Raw genomic sequence first — 14,159 nt, forward strand, 5'->3', positions numbered from 1 at the left:
CGGGGCCATTGGGGTGAGGGTGACTGATGCCCCAGTGAGCGGAGGAGCCTAAGTGAGAAATGCTGCCTGTGGTTTTTACCTGGTGAGGTCCAGGGAGGTGGAGGTGGCCATGTGAGCGCACGTGTGGGACTCGGGGCTCCTGGGTGAGCCTGCAGCAGAGTGCACACCCATCTCAATGCCTCACCAGTGTACTGGACATCCATCCTGCCAGGCCTGCCTGGTCCTGGGGGACTGATCTGTTTGCCAAGAGCACAAGGTCCAGTGGAGAGGGACTTTACCACTGAATTTGGAGAACTGAAGACATTGAATCCTCTGAGAGTGCTGGGTGGAGGGTGTGTGCTGCAGAAAGCAGCCAGGCATGGAAGGGAGGCAGGTAGGTAAGATCCACCACCCAAACTCTCAGACACAGTGGAAGGCCTGCAGACCAGGACTTAGGAGGATTGAGGAAATGTGATGGAGCAGAGTGTGTGTGTACTTAAAAGTGAGTTCCAAAAGAAATGTCTGCATTAGGACGAAACTGTATGTGTATGTGGCAAAACTAGAGACAGCTAATTAATTCAGTTTTCTTTGTAACATACTATTTTAAATTTCTGTCTCATGAAATGGTGAGTGCTAAGCATTTTGAGTAAAAGGTACTAGAATTATGCTTGGTAGAAGATTACCCAAATTACAATTTAATAGAAACTTTAAGAGCAGCCAACTGTCATGAGAGGCAGTAGATTTTCCATTTCCAGATCTCATTTGCCCAAGTTAGTGAATTTTGTTTCCATTATTATATTAATATGTTCCTGGAATAAATTCTTATTTCAAAATGTATAACATTCTACAATAATTATATATATATATATATAATATGTATCCATACGTACATAAAATTTATGAAAAAATTAAAGTCTGAAACTCATGTGGAGAATATTTTGGGGCCAGCTTCTAAGATTACAGAGGAGAGGTGGGTAGAAAGTCTGTGTTGTGTGTCTCTCCAACATTAACACGGATTTATGGAGTGAGGTGGGGAAACAGATTTCACCCTGGGAAAGAGTTGCATGTCCAGGAGAGAAGCTGCCGGGTGTGTACCAGGTTCTTTCTCCTTCCTCACACATTACTAGCTTGCTGCTAGAGCACTCATCTTTGGATTCAGGTGTAGCTCTGCCTGTCAATCCAGTTGCCACTGAATGGCACAGAAGGTATAATTTCATTAATAATCCTGGCATCTTAGGAGTATGCTCCAGACCTGGGGTGACTTGGTGGGAAGAGATGTGAAATGTGCCTGTGGAAATTCTAGGTGCCTCATAGAAGTTGCCGCTGGAGGTAGAAGCAGGACACTGAGGGAGACAGGAGTGAGCGATGTTGGCTTCCCAGAGCTGCAGGGAAAATGTGGATGGATGTATAGATGCAGTGAACACCACAGTAACACAGTCAAGTCAGAAATGCACAGGAGGAAGAACTTAGGAGCAATTGAAAATATTTGATGTCCATTTAAAAATTCTGTCTGTGGTAAGTCTTTAATGGCACCTACAATGGGCACAGGGTCTGCTAAACACAGGGATCTCAGTAGTAAATGTCAGGGGGTGACTTCAATAAAGTGGAAAATTGGAAAAGCAAAACCAGAGGGAAAATATGCTTCCAGAGACACAGTATTGCTCAGTTTGAGTTGCGAGTGATTTTCACTGATTTGGGAAATGTTTGTGACCAACCAGCTCACAGGAGGCACATTGCCTGAAGTTTCCACCTGAGTGTTTCATCAAGGCTTCTGAGCTGTGGGTCAGAGCCTTTGGAACAGCTAGGACAGGGGCACAGGCAGGGTCACAAACCTCACTCAGCGCTGGTCTTTTTGACTTAGGACCACAACAAAATGCTGCTAGCTGTCCAGGGAATTAGAAATAAGGTTAAGAATTGAACTAGTGCATGATACAGAAATAGCATTTACAAAAATAAATAAATAAATAAAATATATGAAAGTCTAAATCATTTATACACTGTTAGTGACTTAATTTTCATGTGGAAAGATCAAAATTAATTATATTTAAACCCAATAGCAATTGTCAATGAGTTGATCAATATTTTGTTGCTCCTAATTTTGTTGACTAGGCTATGTGTTGAAAGATGGAAATTTAGATTAGTGTATCCATACATTTCTTTATTTATAAACATATGTATGTATGTTTATATATATAATCTCCATATTGAGGGAGAGAGCATATATACAGAACATTACAAATAAGTATGAAGTAAGGATACAAGTAATCACCTTCCAAGTATAAATAAATAACATTAACACCTACGATTCCCCATATGTAGAATAAAAAAAGTTATGATTCAAATTCTACATGTTAAGAAAATAGGGAAAAGTAAAATATATTTGTAAAGATACATTGTTGATTTTGACTACATATAGCTTTCATTTCTTACATATCAACAAGGACAACATTTCAAATCATCCTACATTTCATCCTCTGTAAGTTTTATCCACTTAAAAATTCATTTAAAATGAAGTTTCATTGTCATAATATTTATGTGTCTATTTGTATATTTACTCATTTGTTCATGGGCTGCTGTGGTGCATGCTTTTGAGAGAGGACTCTCACATACCAAGCTCATGGTAGAATGGTCTCTCTAACATGGCCCACGTATGTTAGTCCTGAGCTCAACACCCATGATTGAGCAACTGCTGAAGGCCAGATCTGTCCTGGGCAGTGTCCATCATGAGGTTAACCCTGGTGGAGCAAGGACAATGAGAGGTGAGTGAAATTGACCTGTTCATTTAATAAACAGAAGGCGAAGGTGGACTGCAAACCCCACACAGCAGAACAGTAAGGAGACCAGAGGAGTCCGGGTCCAGTGGGAGCATTGGGATTTTAAGAAGCCTATGCAGGGTAGGCCTCCTTGAGAAGATAGAGCTGACCAAAGACTGGATTTCAGTTCATTACGTGAAATTAATTGACATTTTGAGACCCAACATAGACTCAAAGGCCAATTGAGAAAGCTAAGCATGACCAAGGAGCGGATCAAGTGCAGGCCCGCTCTGTGAAACAAGTCTGCACCAAATAATTATAACATATATCAAAAATTTGAGATAGGAGACTTTGCAGGTTAGTGACCAGCTGGTTGAAAATAGGTGGTTGTTATTCATAACCTATCAAATGACACTGAACTTTCATGGGAGAAGCAGAAGTCAGATGCTGAATCAATATAAAGGTGGATGATGTGATTCCTGTTGTGTTACAAGAGGTCTTGTAAAGAATGACTACAGAAAGACGTGATCCCCCACCTCATCTAGGTAAGGAGCATGCCCTAGGCACAAGTAATTATGGAAAAATGATAATGGACAAACTCTATTTCCTGTGAAAAGAAATAAAGAAGAAAACTTAATCATTTATAGTTTCAGCAAAGATTCAATTTGGGGGGCCTTTTTTGTGCACAATCGCCTATGAAATTATATCTGCAATAAATTTCTAATAAATGCAGTGAGCCACATTTTTCTTTGAAGGTTAAACAAAGCATATTAAATAATGGGAGAGTTGGGTAAGGAGCACAGTCTGCCACAGGATGTGCTCAGGGTGTGTGCTCATCATCACTGTCTCTGTTATTACTGTGTCCTTGTTAATGCCACTACCCTGTCACCATAGCTTCTATCTGCTTCAAAGAAACCCTTAGAGAGTGATACAAGATATAAGAGATTGTGACTGAGCCAACCAACATGCAACAGAATTGTATTTTGTGCTCACTGATGGGTCAAAGTGGTCCCTGAGCTCTCTGAGGAGCAGGGGCACCTGGGTCAGAATGCTTGCCATTGCTTCCCATGTGTGCAGGGCAGGTGGTGAGAGGGTAAGGCCATGCTCCTCCCACAAAGCCAACCACCTGAACCCACAGGCCCACTTTATACCAACCACTGCATGAGTTTGCCCCTCTGAATTTTCAGATCACTGCCTGGTGACCATCTGTCATCTGCTAGTTTTTGTCACTGCCCTTGATGGGAATCTGTGATCAGGTGTCACAGAGACATCATCTCCACCAGGTCTGACATGGACCTGCACTAGCGAGCCCTCTGAACAGCGAAGGTTTCCACCAGGTGCAGTAGGTCAAGCCAGAAACCAACCCAGCAGCTCGACCACTCAATATTGCCCAATCCTCACAAAGCACCATCTGCTACACACTCTTCCAACACAAATGTCTATGATAAGCTACTGTCTCTCCTCTATTTCATCCCTGTGTTGATGTGGTGACTCTAAGGCATGCCTTCTCCACCTCTCTTTCAATTACACAGAACCTGGGTGGGCTCAGCACCACCCATATGGGACAGGACCACTCTGCACCCTTGAAGCCAATTGTGTGGGATTGGCTCTGTGCTGGAGGATCTCAGCCCAGGATCCGTGAGGACTGGGAAACACAGCCTCCATCCTCCCTTTATCCTGGGTTCCTCATTTGGTGTGATGGTCTATATCCCTGCAGGGCTTCTGCAAACTTCACAGGAACATCCCTGGGGATTCAGAGGGAGAGAGAGCTGGCACTGCCATGTACTGCTGATGTTGAGGTACCAGCCCAGTTTCCATCCACCAGAATCTGCCCCGTCCCTGAGGGACAAGCAAAGAATGACCCTTCTCTTAGTTCTCTACAATAACTACAGTTGTGTATATTTGAGGTTTATAACATGATAAATGGGGTGCATATCCATAGTGAAGTGGCTACAGCAGTGGGGAAGATTGATTCCCATCATCACCTATGGTTACAAATATCTGTCATCACATTGTTATTTTTGTGAAATAAAGAGCTAAAATCTAGTTATTAAACAACATTCCTTTATACAACATCATCTTATTAAATTTAATCTTTAAGCACATTTGCTTATTCTTCTTTTTGAAAAATTTCTATGAGGTTATTCATACTAGTGGCAAAACCTAATTCTCTAATGATACAGTATAAATTACAAACAATAGAGTTTAAAAACTATTTCCATGTTTTGGTGGGGTAAACTAATAGCGAAATCTCAAGGAAGTCTGAGAACCTAGGGAGGTGTGTAATGTGGTGATTATCAGGGTAATTATATTACTCTGGGACCTGTTTTAGCCTTATAAGGCAAAGGATGTATCCCATGAGATATAAAATCCCAGAAAAGTTTGAAATGTTGCTCTTTCACTTGCTATTTTCAGCAAAGAACCATGAGTGAGATGAGTGAGGAGTGATGGTCTATTGGCTTGAGTGGACACAGGCAGGTGGAGGGGAAGGGAGAGGAAGGAGGAAGCAGAGCCCTTGGGGACTGTTCTGTGAATTTAAATAATTTTCCTGTTTCCTCTTGGGGTACTGTTAAGAAAGGTAGCCTTTCTCCTTAGGGAAAATAAGAATATAAAACAAAAAATTGATTTTTTTTCCTAGTTTTTGTTTAATTTCACTATGTAAGCTATTGTACTTAGTATAAGTGGGATTTATTTGGGGGTTGGGTATGAGTTGGAGCATATGATTTTCTTCTTCTCCTATCTCATTTGGCTTTCCTTGGACATGATGTGCCTGTTAACAACATGCTGTATAACTTCTAGTACTTCATCTTTCTAAATTTACACACACCAAGTCCAGGTCCTCCATTCTGCTCCTTGGGCCTCCTTGTGTCTCCCTTATCTGAGAAACACACTCTCAGGTAGGGCAGTACTTTACTGTATGTGGACATGAGTATGTGTATGCATTTCCCTCTCCTTCTGTTTGGGTAATTCCTAGGCAGCATTGGGTTAGTGCACCTTGCTGGGGAGCACATGGAGGTGGGATCAGCAGAATTCAGAATGTGGGCTACTCCACAGCACAAACAAGTTGCTCCCTTAATAAGCAAATGCCATTTAAAAAACTATATAGGATAATGCAGATCAAAGCCCACTTTTCATTCTATAGTGGGCTTCTTTCATATTCCAGTTGTTACATACAATGTGTATGACAATCACAATGGTACCAGAAGTGATGTTGTATTATTGTGAGAGTTGTTTTAGATTTGCTGATAGCACAGTAACTGTGCATATGTCCCCTGTTGTCAGCTACTTGCACTAGTGGGAGTGGCTGTGAGTTCCATGAAAACACACCATATGGGATTGTGTGGATGTCTGTAACATATTGTACTTGTTTGCTTCACACAAAATGGGTTAGATCCTGAGACTCCTTCTCCCGGGATATGAGGGTGTTGAGGCAATTAGAAGTGTTCCACAGTTGTCTCCGTTTATGCACACAGCATTCCCTGGGGTAAAATTCCCACTTGAGATCATTCAAGATGATGCAGTCATCAAGGGAGAACAAAATGCTCATGTACACACCCTTGGATGGCTTTATTTGGCTCCACATGTTTGTTCCTGGAGTCAGTGGGGACAGCTGCACAAGGAAGACACTCCATGCTCAGAGGCCATCCCTTCACTTGGACACCCATCCCTGCCCAGGCCAGCTGGAAGGTCATATTCAGTTCATTTTCTAGTCGTTTTGAATCAACCACTCACCAGTAAAAAAGTGAGTACCTATAAAATGGACCTTTCTAAGTGAGCAATGTGAAACTCATCACTGTGCAATAGCTCGGTGCTTAGGATCTTCTGTTTGTAAAATCTCACAATGAGGATGGTTGAATTTCATCGAGAAAACATCTTCCTAATTGACTTCATCTGTAAGGGCTACAAAATTATTTAAATTGCATTAACACAATGCCAAATTGTTGTGTAATCACATGTGCATTCCTCTATTTACACACCTTGGGAAAACAACCAATCTTAGGTGTCTTCCATTAACACACTTACATTTTGCTTAATTGTTTTCTTTCTATGTCCTATTTTTATTTATGTATTTTTTGGGGGTACTAGGGATTGAACTCAGGGACACTTGACCACTGAGCCATATTCCCAGCCCTATATCATATTTCATTAAAAGAAAGAGTGTCACTGAGTTCTTATCACCTCACTTTTGCTAAGGCTGGCTTTGAACTTGTGATCCTCCTGCCTCAGCCTCTCAAGCTGCTGGGATTACAAGCATGTGCCATTGCTTCCAGCCTGTTCCATCCTTTTTGAAATTAAATCTTTTGAAATTCTTCCTTTGATTTTACTGTGTCTCTCTGATACTTTCCTACATGTTCACCTATACCCATAATTCATCATTCAACATACAATTTAAGTTATGTGGTTCAGGTATTATTTAGATCAATTAATATATCTTCAAGCTTTCTCACTATCATTAAGAATTTTCTCATACCATGTGAGCAGGCAACTTAAAGATCATTTCCTTTTAAGCTAACAAAGATTAATTTGCTAACTTAAAAAAATTCTATATGAATTTTGAATTTAGATCTGGCACTTTTGTAAACAGAAAGAGGAAGAAAGTGGAGAGTGAAAGAGGGGCAGACATGAGATTGAAATTGAAGAAGAAATAAATAAACAAGTTCCAAGAATTGGTCCAAACAATAGAAAATGGCAATGACTGTGGATACAAAGAGCATCGTGTCCGTTGGATCTTTGTCCCAGCTACTGCCATCAAAACTTCATGTGTAAATTGCTTTTCCTTTCCAGCTAGAGATAATAATCTCATTTTGTTGCTAAGTGCAGTTCTAGAATACAAATTCACTGCAAACCAGAGGCCACAACTGACAGTGAGATCACAGGTGTGAGTCGAGCTCAGCAGAAAACCCGGCTTTGTAATGACCATAGATGTTGTACGGCCTACCCCTCAGTGACCATGCAGACATCCCTGGACAGTGCAGAGCAGAGATTTCCTCAGGGTCCCCATGAGGCACAGAGAGGACAGTGGTGGTGGTGGGAAATCTGAAATATGGGACAGCTGCACATGGGCTCTGATAATTAATCACAACTGAAGAACAGACTTTGATCTCAGGTTAAAAGAAGTGTTATGAAGATAATTCAATAACATCAATCCAACTATTATTTAACAATTTAAAAGTGTATATATTTTCTAACATATTTTGTTTGGAAAATTTTGAGCTACATTAAAAACAATCTCAATTTTTTGATGGTTAAAACTGAGACTTAGATTGTATTATTTCATTCCAAGACATATAACTAGTCATGTAGACATATAAATAGTCATTCCAAGATATATAACTAGCAGAAAAAACTTACAAGTAAAGCTGAATCAAGTTCCATACTTGACCAAAGTACAATTTAAAATGTATTTAATCCTGTCTGATCTGTATGAGTGAATAAAATGTAAAAGGTTCTTTGTTTAGTGAGAACATGCTGTTGTAGAAACCAGAACTCTAAAAATACATTTGGCATACATCAGAACATGAAGTATAATAATGCAGCAAAACTCAGAAAGAGCTTGATAGTGATTGCAACCTCATCAGCAGTCGGGCAGCGGTGGGCAGATGGGGGATGAGGTTGGCTTCAGCTGGGAAGATTCAGAGGCCTCTGGGTGCAATGAGAGACCAGGACAGCCCAAGGGCACATGAGAAGATGTCTGAGAGGTACACCTATGCCAAGAGTCAGGCATTTATCCTATGCAGGAGACTCGTTAACTGGTACTTGCTTCACATTAACACTTTTCTTTTTTAATCTGATTAATTGGAAACTGTAATCTCCACTAAGAAAAAATCATTTGGATGGATGGCAACAGAGCATCCCAGCATTTTATTAATGTCCAGATATTTGGCTGTTTTTCTTACTCTTTGTAAATCCCGTTGCCATTTTTTAAAATTTTCCTGCTTTATGTGTATGAGACCTATAATTAAAATAGGTACCCATTGATTGCCCTACTGTTGAAGGGTGTGTCTCTTCTGATCATCTGCTGTTCATTATATATTTTAAAACAAATGTACTTGGGTTATGGAGCCCACTGCTAAAATTATTCATGAGAAGAACATATTTGCCACTTAGTCCTCATTAGCATCTCCCATAGTTCCCACAGTATAAAGAACCAGAAGATATGTTTATGAAATTTAGATGCACAGATTATTGGAAGACAGATTTATTACTTCACAAAGTAATGTAAACGGTATCCAATGGTATTTAAAGGTGGACTGACCTAATAAAAACTTCACCAGTTTGATAAAGCCTTTTGGTTTACTGTAAAGAGAAGGTCTGACTTATCTGCAATGGAAGGCTGCAGGCCCCTCCTGAAGGGGTGTGCTCACAAGGCTGAGGAACTTGGGCTTCGGCAGTGAGCAGCTCTGCCAGTCTGAGTACAGCCTTCCCTTTGAGGCAGAAGTGCACATCGATATGTGAGACCACGGAAGACAGGTGTCCAAGGTGAACACGCATATGGAGATAGCCCTGTCTTCAACACGAAGAGCAAACACCTGCCGGAACATTCTCCCTGTCCTCCTTTGTTCTTAAAGGTGGGTGAATAGTCCCTCAGGTGAGTGAGACTGTGTAAATGCTTTAAGTTACCAGCAGTGAGGAAAACATCCGCAAAAAAATCAGTCTAGGAGCATTAGAATGGTCCGTGAACCAACAGGGAGCCCACTTGTACTCAGGTCTACAGTGCTGTCTTCATGCCCAGAACACTTACAGAACTTTGCTTCCTTCCAGACATCACAGTCATAATGCAGAGGGGATGCTGCAGTGGGGGAGCTCAGGGAGTCAATGGGAGCAGCTCTGACTCACTGGCCAGTCTGCACCCAAAGTGCTGGTGAGACACAGACAGACTCCCCTCCATTCAGCTGCCCTGGACAAGAAGCCCTTGCTCAAAATACAGCAAAAGATGAAAAAATCAACAGAAGCCTTCACCTGATAGAGCATTTAGTAAACTAGACAGGTATAACTGGATGAACCTACACCTGCAGGAGTCACCATTTTTTCTGAAACTGTCACATATAATATGAAAAATGTTTTGATGGGCCAATTTCCAAATAGTCCAACTTTACCATAAAATAGTGTTTATACTTGGGTGCATTTTCTATGACCTTGGTGGAGCTTCCAAGCATGACAAGTTAGGAGAACCACAGTGTGGCTGAGTTTCTTCTTCTGGGACTGCTGCAGCACACACCAGCTCACTTCTGTGTCTTCATGCTCATCTCCATGATGTTCTTTGTCACACTGACAGGAAACAGCCTCCTGATCCTGCTGATCCTGGTGGACCCCCTTCTGCACACTCCTATGTACTTTTTTCCTGTGGCAGCTCTCTCTCATTGACATCCTGTTCACAACTGTCATTGTCCCCAAGATGATGTCTGACTTCCTTCTGCACAAGACTGCCATCTCTGTGTCTGGCTGTGGGACACAAATCTTCCTGGGATTGGCCTTGGGTGGAACTGAGTGCATCCTTTTGGGACTCATGTCCTATGACCAATATGTGGCCATCTGTAAGCCTCTCCACTACTTGCTGCACATGAACTGGCCCCTTTGCAGGCAGATAGTACTGAGCTCATAGGTGAGTGGTGCTTTCAATGCCTTGGTACACACTGCCTACACCATGAAGTTCCCTTTCTGTGGACCCAGAGAAATCCATCATTTTTACTGTGAACTCCCTGGTGTCCTGCAGCTCTCTTGTGAGGACACCTTGGCATATGAGACGGGGGTGTTGATCAGTACCACTATTCTGCTTCTCATTCCATTCTCCGTCATCCTTGCCTCCTACATACTCATCCTGGTCACCATCATCCACATGGCTTCTGCCGAGGGGAGAAAGAAAGCTTTCTCTACCTGCTCCTCTCACTTGGTGGTGGTCAGCCTATACTATGGCGCCATCATTTTCATGTACATGAGGCTAATCTCTTCCCATACTCCAGGCCAAGATAAAGTTGTGTCTATCTTCCATACCCTTGTGACACCAATGCTGAACCCCTTGATCTATAGTCTTCGAAATAAGGATGTGGTGGGAGCCCTGAGAAAAACCCTATGGAAATGTTCAGCATGTGGGAAAACGTGACTATGAGGACTGGGCTTCATGAGTATTGACCAAATGTGAGCACTGACCCAACATTAGGACTGCCTCCAGTAGAGATGCTCAGAGTCAGGGCTGCAGGTGAAGGTCCACTGAATATTCTGAAGTTTCAGGTGTGGCACCAAAGGGATGCTGGGCTTCTCTGCAGGAACCCCTCTACAGCTTGGGCAGTGTGATGACGGTTGCACTCCCCAGCCGTCAGGAAGACAGGGAGGCTATGGTTCTAACCATGTTGTCATAGAGAAGCATGTGACTGCATTAGTAGAACTGTGATTACAGCTTATGAAAAGTCACCCTCTGTAAGGTACTGGGATAGAAGACCTGCAATTTACAGGTCTCATTAGTAAGTCAACTTCAAAATGAGTATTTTATTTTAATTGAATGCATAGAAGTGTCATATACAGTTCTTTAAAAACAATTGAGTTTCTAGATGGCCATGTGTGCATGTTTGACATAAAGATTCCTTTGTTCATTAAATAATGTCTCCAAATCTAGGGAGAACTTTTGTAATCACAGATTGTGTGTGGAGTTGTTTATGTTAACCTTGAATTTCTTACCTGAAGAGTGAGGAATAAGGCACAGCCCTGCCCTCAATGCTGCCACATTCAGGAGTCAAATGGGTGATGGGTGATAGATTTAAATCTGTATTAATGCTTTTGGTAGTATGGCCATTTTGGCAATATTAATTCTGCCTATCCAGGAGCATGGGAGATCTTTCCATCTTCTGAAGTTTTCTTCAATTTCTTTCTTTAGTGTTCTGAAGTTTTCATTGTAGAGATCTTTCACCTCTTTTGTTAGATTGATTCCCAGGTATTTTAATATTTTTTGAGGCTATTTTGAATGGAGTTGTTTTCCTAATTTCTCTTTCAGTGGATTCTTTACTAATGTATAAGAATGCATTTGATTTAATGGGTGTTGATTTTATGTGGTGTTAGTTTGCTGAATTCATTTATTAGTTCTAGAAGGTTTCTGGTGGAATTTTTTTGATCTTCTAGATATAGAATCATGTCATCAGCAAAGAGTGATAGCTTGAGTACTTCTTTACCTGTTTATATTCTTTTAATTTCTTTCTTGTAATTACTCTAGCTAGAATTTCAACGATGAAGTTGAATAGAAGTGGTGAAAGAGGACATCCTTTTCTTGTTCCAATTTTTAGCAGGAATGCTTTCAATTTTCCTCCATTTAGAATGGTGCTGGCCTTGAGTTTAGTATATATAGCCTTATGTTGACATATGTTTCTACTATCTGTAGTTTTTCTAGTGTTTTGAACATTAAAGTGTGCTGTATTTTGTCAAATGCTTATTCTGTATCTATTGAGATGATCATGTGATTCTTGTTTTTAAGGCTGCTAATATGATGTATTACGTATATTGATTTCTGTATGTTGAACTAACCTTGCAGCTCTGAGATGAATCCAACTTGATGGTGATGCACTGTTTTTTAAATATATTTTGTATATGATTTGCCAGAATTTTATTGAGAATTTCTGAATCTATGTTCATCAGGGCTATTGGTCTGAAGTTTTCTTTCCTTGGTGTGTCTTTGACTGGTTTTTGTATCAGGGTGATATTAGCCTCATAGAATAAATTTGGAAGGGTTCCCTCCTTGTCAATTTTTAGGAGTATTGGTGTTAATTCTTTGAAAGTCTTGTAGAACTTGGCTGAGAATTCATCTGGTCCTGGGCTTTTGTTAGTTAGTAGGCTTTTAATAGCATTTTCTATTGTATTACTTGAAACTGATGTGTTTAAATTATATGACCTGCTCATTTAGAGTGTGTAGGTCATATTTCTCTAGAAATTTGTTTATGTCTTCCATTTTATTAGAGTATAAATTTGCAAAATAGTTTCTAATTATCTTCTTCATTTCAGACATGTCCACTGTGATATTTCCTTCTTCATCTTGTATTTTGGTAATTTGAGTTTTCTCTTTGTTTGAATGGCCAGAGTTTTATCTATTTTAATAATTGGTTCAAAGAACCAACATTTTGTTTTGTAAATTTTTTTAATTGTTTCTTTTGTTGAGATTTCATTGATTTCAGCTCTAATTTTAATTTTTTCCTGTCTTCTATTGCTTTTGGTCGATTTGTTCCTCTGTTTTTAGGGCTTTGAGATGTAGTGTTAGGTCATTCGTTTGTTAACCTTTTTATTCTTTTAGTCAATAAACTCAATGCAATGAACTTTCCTCTTAGTACTGCCTTCATAGTGTCCCAGAGATTTTGGTATGTTGTATCAGTGTTCTCATTTAACTCTAAGATTTTTTAAAATTTCATCCTTAATTTCTTCTACTATCCATTCATCATTCAATTGTGTATTATTTAGTAACCATTTTTGACAGTAGCTTCTATTTTTAATTTTATCATTGATATCTGATTTCATTCCATTGTGGTCTGATAGAATGCAGGATATTATCTCTGCTGTTTTGTATTTACTAATAGTTTCATTTCAGCATAAAATATAATCTATTTTAGAGAAGGTGTCTTGTGCTGCTGAGAAGAAAGTGTATTTGTTTGTTGATGTATGAAATAATCTATATGTGTCTATTAAGTCTAATTCTTGATTGCATTATTTAGTTTTATAGTTTCCCTATTTAGTTTTTGTCCAGTAGTGAGAGAGGTGTGTTAAAATCACCCAGTATTGTATTGTGGTCCATTTGACTCTTGCAATTGAGAAGGGTTTGTTTGATGTTAATAGATGTTAATTGTTTGGGTCATAAGTGTGTTATATCTTGCTGATACACACTTCCCTTAAGAAGTATGAAATATCCTTCTTTGTCTCTTCTGAATAACTTTGGTTTGAACTCTTCTTTATCTGAAACAAAAATGGAAACCCCTGCTTGTTTCAGCAATCCATTTGAGTGATAAGTTTTTCCCCATCCTTTCGCTTTCAGACTGTGGATATCTTTGCCCATGAGACAGCATTTTGTTGGATCTTGCTTTTTAATACAATCTGCCAGTCTCCGTCTTTGGATTGGTGAGTTTAGGTAGTTAATATTATTATTGAGATATGGTTTGTATTCCCTGTCATCTTGATTTATTTCTTGTTTTTGATTTGTCCTAGTTTCTCCTTTGATTGAATGTCCCTTTAGTGTAGACCCTCCCTTTGCTGGTTTTCACTTTTTTTTTTCCACTTCATCCTCATGGAATATTTTGTTGAGAATGCTCTGTAGTGTAGACTTTCTAGTTGTGCATTCTTTAACTTTTTGTTTATTGTGGAATGATTTAATTTTATTTTCAAATCTGTATCTTAATTTTGCTGGATATAAAATTCTTAGTTGGCATCTATTTTCTTTCAGTGATTGAAATATATTGTTTA

The 14,159-nt window shown here is 39.8% G+C and overlaps 1 protein-coding gene across 1 annotated transcript in view; it reads left to right on the forward strand.

The window, feature by feature from the left end:
- Positions 1 to 14,159, forward strand: part of LOC144364806 (uncharacterized) — a 34,496-nt gene that overhangs the window by 3,551 nt on the left and 16,786 nt on the right. Inside the window, 3 exon segments of the mRNA XM_078035952.1 lie at positions 10,084 to 10,320; positions 10,447 to 10,779; positions 13,735 to 13,817. Of these exon segments, the coding sequence (XP_077892078.1) occupies positions 10,084 to 10,320; positions 10,447 to 10,779; positions 13,735 to 13,817 (653 nt within the window).

This window comes from Ictidomys tridecemlineatus, unplaced genomic scaffold (genome assembly GCF_052094955.1).
Source record: "Ictidomys tridecemlineatus isolate mIctTri1 unplaced genomic scaffold, mIctTri1.hap1 Scaffold_138, whole genome shotgun sequence".
NCBI lineage: Eukaryota > Metazoa > Chordata > Mammalia > Rodentia > Sciuridae > Ictidomys > Ictidomys tridecemlineatus.